Source organism: Palaemon carinicauda, chromosome 7 (genome assembly GCF_036898095.1).
Source record: "Palaemon carinicauda isolate YSFRI2023 chromosome 7, ASM3689809v2, whole genome shotgun sequence".
NCBI lineage: Eukaryota > Metazoa > Arthropoda > Malacostraca > Decapoda > Palaemonidae > Palaemon > Palaemon carinicauda.
This window is the reverse complement of record NC_090731.1, coordinates 60,353,144-60,368,479: the sequence shown is the minus strand read 5'-3', so window position 1 is coordinate 60,368,479 and position 15,336 is coordinate 60,353,144. Positions and strand designations below refer to the sequence as shown.

Genomic DNA, 15,336 nt, shown 5'->3' with positions numbered 1-15,336 from the left:
AGTACTTGATATTTGAATAAATAATCACTCAAAGTAATACGTTTGTTTTGCTGAATAAACGAACTATTAACTTTTTTATATTAGTAAATAATTAAGGATAGTTTCCAGAACCAATGGGAAATACAGAGTGTAATCCTTAAGTAGCCTACTAACAGCATATAAACAGGAAATAAAGTAGATGGTATGAAATGGGGCTAAATCAATAACAAGGGTTGGCTGTAGAAGAATGTAGTCATTGAATTATGTAAAACGTTCGAACATTTCCGGAAAGGAACCGAACACTGATACCTGAGCCATTTGGACGCAGCTGATTGGTCGCGCTTTGTTTACTGCAGACGACGACACGATCTGGTCGACACACGCCGCTGAGCAGAAGACGCAAGAGAACCTTTAGGTCCTCCTATACTTGGAAAACTTTGTCATTGAATTGGGTGTCTAAAATGTCGTGGTGTTTGGGAAAGTACGTACTGGCCTGCTTTTGCATTGCTTTGTTTGCCCAGCTGACAAGTGCTATTAACGCCAAGGGATGTACTCCCTTAGACTCGTGGACCTTTGATAAGGTAGGAAGTTTTGTTTGGTATGAGCTAAATGGGTTACCTTACCCTTGCTTTGCGTTTGTTTAGACAAATTTGGATTTGTTTTGGAATGAAATACAAAGGCTGGATAGAGAGCGACCGTAATTGGGGTCAGTGCACAGTTATTTGTGCTATAGGTATAATGTACTTGGTGAAAGTTCGTGTAATTTAGGTTAGGTTTGATGATGAATATTCAAAATTTCACCTCATTAATAACTTTATTAGAAATACAGACAGAACAACATTTCGAACAGAAAAAGTTTTTTCCTGTAGTGAATAATGTGCTTTCCCAGAATTTGACTATATATTTGGTAAAATTAAAGTTTCAACCAGACGTTATGAAAATTATATTTTTTTAGCCCAAATAGTTTGTTTTCAACAAATTTGACCTCCATTTCCACTGCAAATAATCTGTTCTGCCATTACGGACACAGGTGGGAACCTGGTACTTTGGGTGTGCATAAACAGGACAAAACATGATTATTTAACACTTTCAAGATTGGTAATAGGCCACAGAACCTAACAAACCAACTTAACCTAAGCTAGTAGTTCCCTGGTTACAGACCTATTCAGTGGACAAGGCCCCAGACTCCCCTTCTCAGGTCAAAGACCTAGCCGGGGTAAACCCCCCTTACCAGGTCACAAATTAAAAGTAAGTCACAATTAAAATCATTACATTATGATAAAATAAATCCTTACCAGAATCACTTGAGACTGAATGTTCACGCAGAAGCCTCTTTACCACTTCTTGAGTTCCATGGTAATATCCGTGAAACTGGCAAATGACGTCAAAATATGAAGAGGAACAACCACTGCGCGTCTGCATAATGGAATCCATGACGGTCAACTGACAAGCACTGTGTTTAGAAGGACTGATAAATTCCAAAATTGCAGTTGATTAGATAATCTTGAACCAAAGCAACCTATCAGGTTTCAGCATATTTACTGTACGTATACATCATAACCAAAAACAAAGGACGATCAGATATTTTTACCCACAATGCATTAACAAACCATAAAATGTTGGGAAAAGCTAACATGGCAGCATAAGTATGTCCTGTGGATAACGGTTAGGAACTTTATTCATTGGCAAACATTTCCGTAACTCTTGATTTGCAGAAGATTTGAGTAACTTTTTCATACGAATCATCTCAAAAATGTATGATAATAAGTAAAAAATTCCGAATTTGGTTGAAACTAATAATACCATATATTTCACTAGTTTTTATTTCCAGTGAAAATGAGTCATTTTCAAAGAAAACGAAACGCCTGTCATTTTAGTAGAAAATCTTTTTCCGTCTGTAACTGTAATAAAACGGGGTGCTGTACTACAACAGCCTTTTTTCCCCCCTGCATCAGCTCTAGTATGATACTGTTCAATCGTATTTAGAAATTTAATGGAATTAATTTATTTTGATAATTATTTACTGTATATTTAGAAATATCTTTGTTCCATAACTGGATCACAAACCTACACTATTTATTTAGGGGTATTACTTTCTGTGAAGCTGAAATGACGAGCCATTAAAATTTAAAGTTATAAAGTTAAAGTTGCGGGTTTTAGGTCTCCACTCAGACGATTTACATCATTCTGCTCGGGCGACCATAAGCCAGCAGGGACTAGCCCCCTCTAACCTCCCCCCAGGCGCCACCCTGTGGAGTACCCCCCGGTAGAAGGTCTCACGATATCCACGTCCTGGCGGGGGACGCGAACCCGGGACTTCTGAAATAGAAGCCCATGATGCTACCAACCTAGCTAGTTAGGAGAGAGGGTTGCTTGCTACCGCTCCCACTCACACACCAGTGATTTAGCTTGCTATACTTTTGGATCGGATAGAGACTGGTTGTAACCGCTCTTCCTCCTCGCCTATTTTGGACTGCCATTAATTTTTGTCTTTTAACTTACTTTTTTCTTATATATGCGTATATATATTGTATATGAAGACATATTCCTAATGTTTATGTATATATATATATATATATATATATATATATATATATATATATAGAAATGTTGCAAGTTTCCTTTTTAGTGTTTGTGTTGTATGTGTGGTAACGTATATGACAGGTTCTCAAGACACTTTCTCAAGCTGGGGAACCTTCCCTACAGACCTCTCCTCCCCCCCTTGTCCATCGGTCTTCCCGTCGGTGGATAACCTACCGTTGACTCGGCCGCCGCCACAGGGGAATTGTCATCGTTTGGACCCCCCTCGTTCAACTGTTGTCTTCGCCTTTCCCTCTTCCATGGGGAACATGGATTACTGAGGGAAGGGAGCGTGCCCTTTCAGACATTGACCCGGTCTTTCTCTTCTCAAGGCCGTTCATCTTTCATGGGCTTCCGACTGTATACTAACGGGGGAGCACCTTTCCCGTTTGCGGTTTAGGTTGCGCTCCCGATTGTTTTCTTAATTATTTAAGTGAAATTAAAATTGTTTGTAATTTAAGTTTTTATTGCAGTGTCTTATCGAACAATTATACAGCTGTAGGTTCCTTATGAATGGCAGACAATAGATTCAAAACTACCGCGGTGGCGCCGCCATCGCTGATGTAGGTGACGTCTTCTCCCTCCACTCGCGGGAGCTATAGGTATAACTGTCCAGGTAACATCAATTCGTTCTCTGCCAGCTTCTGGTGAACATCAGTGGTCGGTGCAGACTTTTCTTCATTTATTGGGAAGTATTATCTCTCCAATATCGGTGAAGTATTCAACTCCTTGTTTGTAGGATTGAAGCTGAATTTCTTTTTTGCAATTTTGTGGTCTTACCATCATGTCAGACTCTAGTCCTTCAGTAGTTAGGTTTTGCGCCGGAGGGTGCAAAAATTAGAGTAATTTATTGTGATTAAGAGCTAGGCCTGTTACCGGAGGCGTCATAGGCGCTGTCGTTCGTCAGGCATGTGTTATTTAGTTAGTAGAACGACATTCCCGGTTGAAATAGCATTAATTAATTAATTATGAAAGCTATTTAGGCAATTTATACTTGTAAAGATATTTATAATATGCATAATTTTCCTTTTTAAATATGTAACTTCCCTGGTAGTTACATATATATAGCTTAATCCCGCGTTTCGTCGCGCGCACGGCTGAAATTCAAATTGTTCCGTAACCGAAATACAAACCACGCTATTTACATTGGGTTTACCTTTCGGCGTAGCTGAAATGACGAACCAATAGTTTTTAACGAGGGTTAACTAACCCCGCGCTAGTTAGCGGGGGTAGGGGAAGGGATAGCTTGCTACCCCTCCCCCCCCACACACCGGTGATTTGCTTCACTTCACTTTTGGCTCCGGCGATGAACAGACGTGTCTGTCCATCGTCCTTGTTGACAGCCTTAATCTTATTTTGCTTTTTCTTTCAGTTTGTGTGTGTGTGTTTTGAAGTTGGCCTCACCCTTATTGTTCACTATTCGCAAGTGCCCTGGAATTGCCGGCCGCCCTTGTGGTACTTTTATGTCGGCGGTGGACACAGATCCTCACACCCTTTGCCCGCAGTGTCGAGGCCGACGGTGGGATAAGGAGAATACGTGTAGTGAGTGCAGGGAGTGGTCTGCCTCCCAGTGGGAGAGGTTTGGCCGCCGGCATAAGAAGAAGTCCAAGAGAGACCGTTCTCCTTCCGGGGTTGCCTTGAAGGAGGAAGGCTCTCGGGACTCTTATTTCGCCGCCCAAATCTCCTCCGAAGCTCCCCCTCGTTCGGCTCCTAAGGAGAGTCTGCCGAGTGGGAGCGCAGGCCCTAGTTCTGTTTCCCGACCTTGGATTGGGGGAGAGGGCGTCGCCTCCCATAGCGGGGCGGTTCCTCCTCCGGGGGAGGTTGTTGCTAATGAATCTTTGTCTAACGATGATCTTTTTCAGATTTGGGCTTCCCTGGGGCTTAAGGGCCTGCCCTCCAGGGTAGCCCTGATTGACCTTGTCCAGTTGGGGGCCGCTGTTAAGCAGTCGCCGGTGATAGCAGAGGTAGATCCTCTGTCTATCGTCGACGTCGTGGTGACAGAGGCTTCCGACGGGTCAGGTCAATCCTCTGCAGGTGCTGTTGTGGATGATGGTGCTGACGGCTCTCCTTCCCCTTCCGTACATCCTTCGGAGGACTGATGGTCCTGACGATCTTCCTCGTGGCTGCCTTCGCCGTAAGGCTCACCGTCCGCTGCGTCGCAAGGGCCTCCCGTCTTCTTATAAGAGTGCTAAGAGGCGCCTTTTTGAATCTTCACCTCCTTCCTCCGAAGGGGACTCTCGTCGCCGTAAGCAGCCTGCAGCTCCAGCTTCCATAGACCTCTCTGGGGATCGGTCTCCTACGCCTTCCAGACCTTCAGCTTCTGGTGCAGATGTTCAGCACCCTGACCTCGTCACCCGACAGGCAACGGTCCCTTCGGGGCAAAGGGATTCTTCCCTTGCGCGCAACCCCCTTCTGCAGTGTTAGCGCACAGGCGCTCTCCTGCTCGTCAGCGCTCTCCTGTTCGTCAGCGATTTCCTGTTCGCCAGCGCTCTTCTGATGATTGCCCCTGTTCTCGCCAGCGCTCTCCTGAGGACACCCGTCAGCCTGTTGTTCCTGTTGAGCGCCCAGCGCGCCAGCGTTCCCCAGCTCGCCCTTCTGCAGTGTTAGCGCACAGGCGCTCTCCTGCTCGTCAGCGCTCTCCTGTACGTTAGCGCGCGTCTGATGACCATCGCCCCACTGCTCGCCAGCGCTCTCCTGTGGATTCCGAATATCCTGCAGTTCTCGTTGTGCGCCCTGCGCGCCATCAGTCTCCTGAGCGCTCTAATTTGGCCAAGGACTCTTCTCCTCGCCCTCGCGATCCTGTTCGTCAGCTTGTTCCTGCGCAACATCGCTCGCGTTCTTCCAAAATGCCTGTACGCCCACGCGCCTCCTGTTCCTGTGCCCGTTCGCCTCTGCGCCCAGCGCCAATAGTCCCCTCACAGGATTCCACGCGTCGCCTTCCTGCTCGCCAGCAATCACCAGCTCGCCAGCGATCACAGACGCATCAACATTCGCCTGCTCGTCAGCGATCTCCTGCGTGTGAACGGTCCCCAGCGCGTCAGCGATCACCTGAACATCGGCGATCTTCAGACCGCCCGCGTGACCTATCGCCTGCGCGCAAGCGTTCTCCAACGCGCCGTCGCCCAGAGGATCTGGAGGGACATGGGTTGCCTTCTGTTAGCTCGCCCTCGCGCGGTCGTTCGCCTACGCGGTCTACGCGCTATCGCTCGCCAACGCGCCATCGCTCGCCTACGCGCCAGCGTTCACCAGCGCACCACCGATCGCCTGCTCGCAATCGCTCTCCCACGCGCTACAGGTCTCCTGAACGTCGTCGTCAGCGGTCATTGGAGCGTTCTCGTTCGCCCGCGCGTCAACGCGCTCCCTCGCCGACGCGCCAATGCGTTCGTTCACCAGCTCGCCCACGCGCTCGTTCGCCTGTACGCCCTCGCGACCGCTCGCCTACGTGCCCGCGCGACCACCGTTCGCGTCGGATTTCGCAGCCCGTGACAGCAGCAGGACCGCGTGTCGCCAGACCGCACTCAGGATCGCCTCCACCAAAGCGCAGGACTCTTGTGCAGGATAGGGAAGACACTTCAGAGAGGTCAGTGCAACTTTCTTCCCCTTTTCCTTTTCAGGCCAAAGGATCGCCCGATCCCCTTCCCTCCAGCGGGGATTTCGGACTCTGTGTCCGTGGGGCGGCAGACTTGGTTTGGTCCTCTGATGTGGGCGTTAGTGCAGGCTATGAAGACGGCACTCGCCGATCAAGGACACAAGCCAACGGCTGCCTCGCCCCCGCTGAAGAGAAGGAGAGGAGTGGACTTCGTGGTGACTTCCGAACCTCTTTGTTGGGATCCTGTATCCCTCCCAGGAGGGAACCCAAGGACTCCAAGACAATCCCGAAGTCGTCTTCAAGGATTCGCCAGGAACCCGCTGCTCCCCGGGACGGGAGACTTAACTGCCTTCTGGCAGGTCCTGAGCCTGATGAGGCAACTCAACGGGTTCATGGACCCCGTGATCGCCCCCCGAGAAGGCAAGGACACGGTCCTGGACCAGGTGTTCGATGTTCAGAAGCCCCCTAAGACCAGTGCGGCTCTGCCCTGGTCTCGGGGGTTGAAGAGTACCAGAACCAGGGCCAATGCCCAACTCGGGACTCTTGCTTTCTGTCAGTCGTTCCTCTGCCGGGAACAAACTCATCCCACCTCCTCGTCTCCAGCAGAGGAGGTATTTTGAGATCTTGGGTGAGTCTAGTCTCGCTCTTCCTCTCTTATCATTCCGTAGAAGAGCTGGCTAAGGGAGTTCCTCTCAAGAAGCTCTCCGCCTGGCAGGTGACATTCTCGGCGTCGGAGATCCTGAGCCATGAAAAGGTCGCGAAGTGCGCCATGCAGGCCACTTCGTGGCTAGATATATGGCTAGGGACTCTGGGCATCCTATTGCGCTCCGAGGACTTGTCTAAGGAGACCAATAGGAAGGCCCTGGAGACCTTCTTACTCTCGGGCACCCGCTCCATCGAGTTCCTGGCACACCATGTCACCACCCTGTGGGCCAACTCGGTATTGAAGCGGCGCGATGCGGTGACCGAGAAGTTCCACTCGAAGGTCCCCGCCGTGGTTGTCTGTAGGCTCAGACATGCATCCCTCCTTGGGGAGAATCTCTTGGAGCCACAGGATATGGAACGAATGGCTGAGAGATGGAGGAAGTCTAGCCAGGACTCCATCCTCCATAGGGCCCTTACAGCTCGGCCCTATAAGCCTCCAGCTCCGCAGTAACAGCAGCAGCAGCCTCGCAAGGCACCGAAGCAGGCACCGGCAGCTAAGAAAGTGGTGTCTAAGCCCCAGCCCTTTCCAGCCAAGGTCAAGAGGGGCGGTAAGTCCTCCAGGGGAGGCAAGGCTCCTAGAGGGAGCGGCCGCGGCCGCAAACACTAGGAGTGGCAATCCCCCCGCGTGTCCACCTGTGGGGGATGCCTTCGATGTTGCGTGCACAGGTGGCAGCAACACGGGGCCGATGCTTGGACGGTTTCTATGATCGGCCAAGGCTATCGCATCCGTTCATAACATCTCAACCTCCCCTGACAGCGAATCCAGTGTCGTTGAGCTCCTATGCCATGGGATCGGTAAAGGGGCTAGCCCTTCGGGCAGAAGTCGAGACCATGCTCAAGAAGGATGCTCTCCAGGAGGTCGTCGACGGCTCCCCAGGCTTCTTCAGTCGACTCTTTCTTGTAAAGAAGGTGTCTGGAGGCTGGAGACCTGTCATCGACCTCTCGGCTCTGAACGGGTTTGTCAAGCAAACTCGGTTCAGCTTGGAGACAGCGGACACGGTCAGACTTGCGGTGAGACCTCTAGACTTCATGTGCACTCTTCCTCTTAATGAGAGAATGCCTTGATGAAGTCATTGAGCTTCAGCACGGCATTTCATTCCCGAGCTGAATCTTGGTGACGGGCAAGAGGGCTCTCGAACTTCGGGAAATTTCTCTCGTTCATCTTTTTCTTCTGCTTAATATTACTTCGACCTTCTCCTGATTTTATCAACTTTCTTTCATCTTGCTGTCCTATCTCTATGATTATTATTTTTCTTAGTTATATATATATTTAGATGTATGCATATATATATATATTTATTTATTTTATTTGTTCATTTATTTATTTATCTATTTTTTTCTATTTTATTTAAATGGCGTGGATATTTCCACATTCGTTATTACTGCCTGCTTAGATGAATGGGAGAAGGGATCAGGGTTGGGAGGTATTTGCATTCAAAGCTATATATAAGAGTATTGGATGATCTCAGCCATCCCAAAGATGGTTTGGACCTTTTTGGCCGAACTACTCTCAAGGGTTGGGTCATCGGAATCCAGGGGGATCCAATCCTTGAGGTGGGACTCTTGGCTTTTGGCCGGAAGCCCATCATTACAGATATGGGGAGGATGATTCCATATTACCTTGGTCTCAGTCCTAACAGGCGGGTTTAGCTTACAACTGTGCCTCTATATCTGTTTTGATGCTATCCTTCGGGTAGGGTATGGAGTGGACCATCTGGGAAGTATACTCTCATTGTGCCGATAGTGGAGAATACAAATTTCCTTTCCAAAGAGTGATACTTTCTTATAATTCTCAAGCAGGTAAACCAACAAAACAACAACAAAAAACATGAAAATCCCACCCTTAAATATGGACCCTTCAAATACTGACTCCCCATCCCCTGGATTTGCTGACTCCCCCCCGGCACTGTTGACGACTTCTGCTACTGTAATTAAGGAAAATTCTGTTGACAACCTTCGAACTAAAAAGGACCACTCTACTGATGTTAAAAAATCTAGCAATTTGGGTACCACAGGGAAACTACGATTCCTTCATGTTTCCCAAATCCCATTAGAGACAAATTATGATGATATATATAGAGCATTTGAGTGCTATGGATTGATAAAGGAAATAAGGATGAGACTTGGAGATGAAAAATGGGACTCTTGGATATCTTTTGAAGTCATGATGAAGCGTTTAATGCCATAAGTAGTATTAGTAGTATCAAAATTAACGAATTGAACATCATGGGAGCTCTTTGTGATAAGGTCCCAAAGGAATTGGATGTGTACAAACCTGCTGATTGGTTTGAAAAAGATAGAAATGTTCCCATGCCTTCACAGAGAAAACCCAAACCACCAATGTGGCTCTTAGCTGAACCTGAAGGGATAATAGGGAATTATTTTAAGATATGTAAGTTTATCCAAAAAAAAGTAGGAACCATAGCACCTGGAAATATATCTCGTTTTGGGAAGAATAGTTATCTCATCCATGCCAAATCTTCGACTCAGTCTGCAATACTGTCTAACTTACAGACAGGCAGTGATGAAATTACATTGGAAATGAAACCTCATCTAAATTTTAGTTATGGAAGGGGAGTGGTCTTTAATAAGGACGTGTACGAATTTACAGAGGTGGAGATACTTTCTATGTGTCCATTAAATGTATGGAAAGTGCATAAGGTTCCTGGAACTTCAATGATTATACTTACTTTCCAGGATGCTGATGTACCTTTCCATATTTTTATTGAAAATGAAAGGATTAAAGTTTGGCCTTTCAAACAAAAGCCCCTGCAATGTTTTAATTGTTTTAAATTTGGACACCCATCCAAAGTTTGCAAAAATGGAAAAATGTGTGGCATTTGCTCCAAAACTTTTCATGGAGAATGTACACTTGAGGCCAGGTGTTCAAATTGCAATTTGAATCATAAATTAATTGATAGGAGATGCGAACTGTATAAGTTGGAGGAAGCTGCCCTAAACAAATCAAGTTTAGAACACATAAGTCTGGGACATGCAAAAAGACTGTTGAATAAATCAACCAGCTATGCAAAGGCCTTAAAATCAAAGGTAAATTTACCACAGGAGACAGCAACCCCACCTAGCACTGCCAGTAATCCTAAGAAAAGAAATACAACCTTTGATAATAAAGTACTGCATGACAAGGTAATCATATTGCTTGCTGAGGCTCTGCCACAGTGTATTAAAAATGGGTCATTGCCCATTTCTGTACAGCCTTCGTCCCCCATTACCAACAATAGTACTAACCTCTCCCAGGCCATGTCCTTGCCTGATTTGATGGAGATGCCACCTGACACCAAGTTACCAGGTGCACCTGTATTGGGGAAGGTGCAAAAACCTGGTAGCTCAAAACCTACTAATCGGAAAAGAGAGAGACCTCCATCTCTCTCGCCCCCTTCCATAAGAAATATCAAAATTACGACGTCAAATAAATATGATGATTTGTCTGTTGATATTTCTGATCTGGAAGTCAATTTAAATAAATCGGAAATTCAAGTGGAGGTTCACCAACCTCCTCAACAATCAGATCAAAAAGACAAAAAGAAAATCATAAATGCTAAACCCAATCTATCAAGACCCTCTTTAATAAAACCACCTAAAAATAGTGTTAGATCAAAAACTGCTAATGAGAAGACTCCATCCAAGGGGTCTACCAAATTATAAACCATAGTTTTTTCCTCCATTTTGCAATGGAATTGTCAGGGTTTAAGGGCCAAATATGAAGAACTTAAGCTCCTTATTCATGAGCATTCCCCCATAATTATTTGTCTACAGGAGAGCAAACTTGATCATAATACCCCTTGTCCTCACGAATATATTAGTTATAGACCACCATATGATCACCAAGTGGGGAGCCATGGCGGAAGTCTCATATACGTTCGTCGAGATGTTCCCCAAGTTTCTCTGTCTATTCGTACACATCTGCAGGCAGTGGTTGTACAGATTGACATAGGGCGAAAATATACAATTTGTTCTCTGTACTTGCCTTCAAATGATAACATTTTGTATGATAACTTAGTGGAGGTGATTCAACAACTCCCTCAACCTTTTCTTTTACTTGGAGATTTGAATGGTAGACATCTTTGTGGGGTGATGTTTTAGCAAACACGAGGGGAATTATCATATCATCAATTGTGGAAAATGAAGATGTCCAGACAGGTACCTTGTCATGTATTGACATATCAATCGTAAGCTCTAATTGCCTTCTCGACTTCGATTGGAGAACATTAGATGATTGGCATACTAGTGATCATGCACCAATCATTATAAACACCAACAATGGTCCACCTTTACAGGGATCGCCACGATGGAATCTTGACAAGGCGGACTGGGATAAATTTTGTGAGCTAAGCGAAATTGAGGGGGATGCAGGACAAGTTGAAAATATCGATGATGCCATAGACTTCTGAATGGAACTCTCTATACAGCAGGAGTCAATTAAATTCCCAAAACAACAGGGTTATTCAAACGACGACCAGTCCCGTGGTGGTCTTCAGAACTAACTGCCCTCCACAGAGCCACAAGAAGATCTCTAACACGATTGCGTAGACGCAGAACTGATGAGAATTTAATTATGTACAAGAAATGTAGAGCACAGTTCCGTCGTGCCATGAAAGAAGCAAGGCGCCAGTCATGGATGTCTTTTGTTTCCTCCATTAACAGTAGAACACCACCATCTTCTGTGTGGAGGAAAGTAAAAAAGATAGCTGGCAAATTCACCCCCAACCCACCACCAGTGTTGAAGGTGAATGGCCAGTATGTAACTGAAGCAAATGATGCAATGCCCTGGCTAATCATTTTTCAAATGTGTCCAGCAAGTGTGAAGGAGCCCCTGGTCACCAGTATAGGAGCACTGAAGAAAAGAAAATTTTAAATTTTGCAACAAGAAGGGAAGAGTCGTATAATTCTCCTTTCACTGAAAGAGAATTTGATTCCGCACTTGCTCATTGCAATGATACAGCCCCTGGACCCGATGGAATTCCATATGCAATGATTAAACATGTACATTTTAATACAAAGCTATTTATTTTAAGTATTATTAATAGAATATGGCATGATCATAGTTACCCAAGTGTTTGGGAACTAGCTATTATTTTAGCCTTTTTAAAACCCGGTAAAGACAAGTTTTTAGCAGCAAACTATCGTCCAATTGCATTGACATCTTGTTTATGTAAAATCATGGAGAAGATGGTCAATGCAAGGCTGATGTGGTACCTTGTAAAGAAAGGTATTTTATCACCGATTCAATGTGGATTCCGAAAAATGCACTCAACGACTGATGTGTTGATACGACTAGAGTCTTCTATTTGTGAAGCCTTTGCTTCCAAACAGCACCATGTTACAGTATTTTTTGACCTTGAAAAGGCATATGATACCACATGGAGATATGGTATCCTTAAAACCATTCATGAATTGGGATTGAGAGGAGAGCTGCCACTATTTATTCAGGCATTTCTTTCACATAGAGTTTTTCAAGTGAGAGTTGGGGAAACTATATCAGAGAGTAAGTGCCAGGAAGAAGGAGTTCCTCAGGGTAGTGTGCTGAGTGTAACCCTTTTTGCACTAGCAATTAATGGGATATCCTCAGCCATTCCCCAGGATGTTCTCTCAACATTATTTGTGGATGATCTCTCAATATCATTTGCTGGCACTAGAATGGCAATGGTTGAGAGAAAAATCCAACTCTCTATTGATAAAATTATCCAGTGGGCTGACATGAATGGATTTAAGTTCTCGACAAGTAAAACTACCATTGTCCATTTTTGTCGTATCCGGGGAGTACATCCAGACCCGGATATATACATTAAAGGTCAACGGATACCATGTGCAAGAGAAGCTAATTTTTTAGGTTTGATATTTGATTGTAGGCTTACATGGGTTTCTCACTTAAAAAGCATTAAAAGCTAGATGTGTTGAAGCTCTGAATATTAAAAGTATTATCCCATACATCATGGGGGGGCAGACCGCAATACTATTCTAAAATTATACAAGGCCTTGATTTTTTCCAAAATTAGTTATGGTTGTGAAATATATTCTTCAGCCACCCCAAGCCGGTTAAAAATATTAGACTCGATACATCATGCAGGTATTAGATTGTCTACTGGAGCTTTTAAAACCTCGCCTATCCCAAGTCTCCTTGTTGATGCTGTAGAGTTTCCTCTAGACCTTTACCGAATGTCTTCCATTATTCGGTATTGGTTTAGATTGCAAAGACTCCCTAACTCTCTAGCCTTTCAGACTGCAAGCCTTGTAAGACACGCATCATACTTTGAGTTCACCCAAAATCTCCTCAACCTTATGGCTTTCAGGTGAAACGATTATTAAATAGTCTGGATATAATTAGAAATAAGGTACTTCCATTCAAGGTATCATCAATGCCTCCATGGAAGTTACCAGAAATATCTTTTTGTAAATATTTTATTGGAGGTAAGAAGAATATGTCAGACCTAGAAGCCAGGTCTCTTTTTAATGAACATGTTAAAGAACATAGAGGATCAACTTTTATCTATACTGATGGCTCCAAATCTGATGCTGGCGTTGGATTTGGAGTACATAGTAATGGTTTTAATTGTAAAGGTGCACTTCCTCTGACCGCTTCCATATTTACTGCGGAACTGTATGGCATATTAACCGCTATTGAGAAAATAGCGTTGGAGAAGGAGGGTAATTTTACAATTTTTAGTGATGCAAGGAGTGTCCTTCAAGCTATAGAAGTTTTTAATTCTAATAACCCTCTAGTTTTAAAGATTTTAGAATGGCTTTTTATTATTGGACGGAGAGGTATAACAGTTCAATTTTGTTGGGTTCCAGCACATGTAGGTGTGTCTGGGAATGAGAAGGCAGATTCACTGGCTAAGAAGGCTGCATCCGAGTTGCTGCCAAGAAGGTATCCCATTCCCTGTAATGATTTCTTACCTGACATCAAGAAATTGGTTTGCAAAAAATGGCAACAGCAATGGGATAGCCTAGATGGCAATAAAATGCGAGAGGTAACAAATGACATATCTCCTTGGAGGTATAATATGATGCCCCGAAAATGGGAGACGTCTCTTTGTCGTCTCCGTATTGGTCACACTCGGTTTACACACGAGTTTCTGCTGAAGGGCCAACACCAACCGTATTGTGACGACTGTTTAGTACCTCTAACAGTAAGGCACTTGTTGACCGAATGCCCCAATTATAACAACTTAAGGAATAGATATTTGTTTGAGGCTCGAGGTGAGGGTGGCAGGTTCATCCTTGCCAAGATTCTTGGAAATGATGTGTCCTACCATGCAAGTGGCATTTTTAGATTAATTTCAGAAGCAGGTCTTCTGAAAAATATTTAACTTTTATGACATTCAACTTTTATGATTTTAATTGAATACTCTTTTATTTTTTATTTTATTTTTTATTTTTGAATACATAAATTAAATGTTACCGGCGTCAATGACCTTAGATGTCAGGATGCCTGAAAACTTTAAATCAATCAATCAATCATGTGCACACTGGATCTAAAGGACGCGTACTTCCAGATCCCAATCCATCCGTCTTCCAGGAAGTACTTGAGATTCTCCCTAGACGACAAGACCTACCAGTTCAAGGCGCTGTGTTTCGGTCTCTCCACAGCACCTCATGCGTTCACCAGAGTGTTCACCCTGATTTCATCTTGGGCGATCAGGAACGGCATCCGTCTCCTTCATTATCTGGACGACTGGCTGATCCTAGCAGACTCGGAGTCGACCCTTCTTCGGCACAGAGACAGGCTTCTGGGTCTTTGCCAGGATCTGGGGATCGTGGTAAACCTCGAGAAGTCCTCTCTGCAGCCGTCCCAATTATTATTATTATTATTACTATCCAAGCTACAACCCTAGTTGGAAAAGCAAGGCTGAGGAGGGTGGCGGAACCCTTCCTCAGGCGAGAAGAGCTTCCCGCCCAATCGTGGTTGCGTCTCTTAGGTCACCTGTCCACCCTGGCTCGTCTGGTTCCAAACGGCCGCCTCAGGATGAGATCCCTGCAGTGGCGGCTCAAGTCCCGGTGGAATCAAGGATCCTATTCCCCGGACGTACAGGTCCCAATAGGATCTTTGGAACGGACGGACCTGCGGTGGTGGCTGGTCGACGAGAACCTGCGAAAGGGAGTGAGTCTTCTCGTCCTCCCCCGGAATTGACACTGTTTTCGGACGCGTCAAAAGAAGGGTGGGGGGCGCACGTTCTGAACCAGAGGACCTCAGGCCTTTGGTCAGAATCAGAAAAGTGCCTGCACATCAATCTGCTAGAGTTGAAGTCCGTCTTTCTGGCTCTTCAACAGTTCCAACGGACCCTGGCGGGTCACTCCGTGGTGGTGATGAGTGACAACACCACGGTAGTGGCTTATATCAACGAGCAGGGAGGCACTTTTTCGCAGCAGCTATCCCATCTTGCAGTAGAGATTCTGAGGTGGACCGAAGTCCACTCGATAACACTATCAGCTCGCTTCATTCCTGGCAAGAGGAATGTGCTCGC

The 15,336-nt window shown here is 45.4% G+C and overlaps 1 protein-coding gene across 1 annotated transcript in view; it reads left to right on the top strand.

The window, feature by feature from the left end:
* The first annotated feature begins 326 nt into the window (after window positions 1-326).
* Window positions 327-15,336, top strand: part of wbl (endoplasmic reticulum protein 29-like protein wbl) — a 61,495-nt gene continuing 46,485 nt past the window's right edge. Inside the window, exon 1 of the mRNA XM_068376692.1 lies at window positions 327-560. Within this exon, the coding sequence (XP_068232793.1) occupies window positions 441-560 (120 nt within the window). The 5' untranslated portion in view covers window positions 327-440. The remainder of the gene's footprint in view (window positions 561-15,336) is intronic.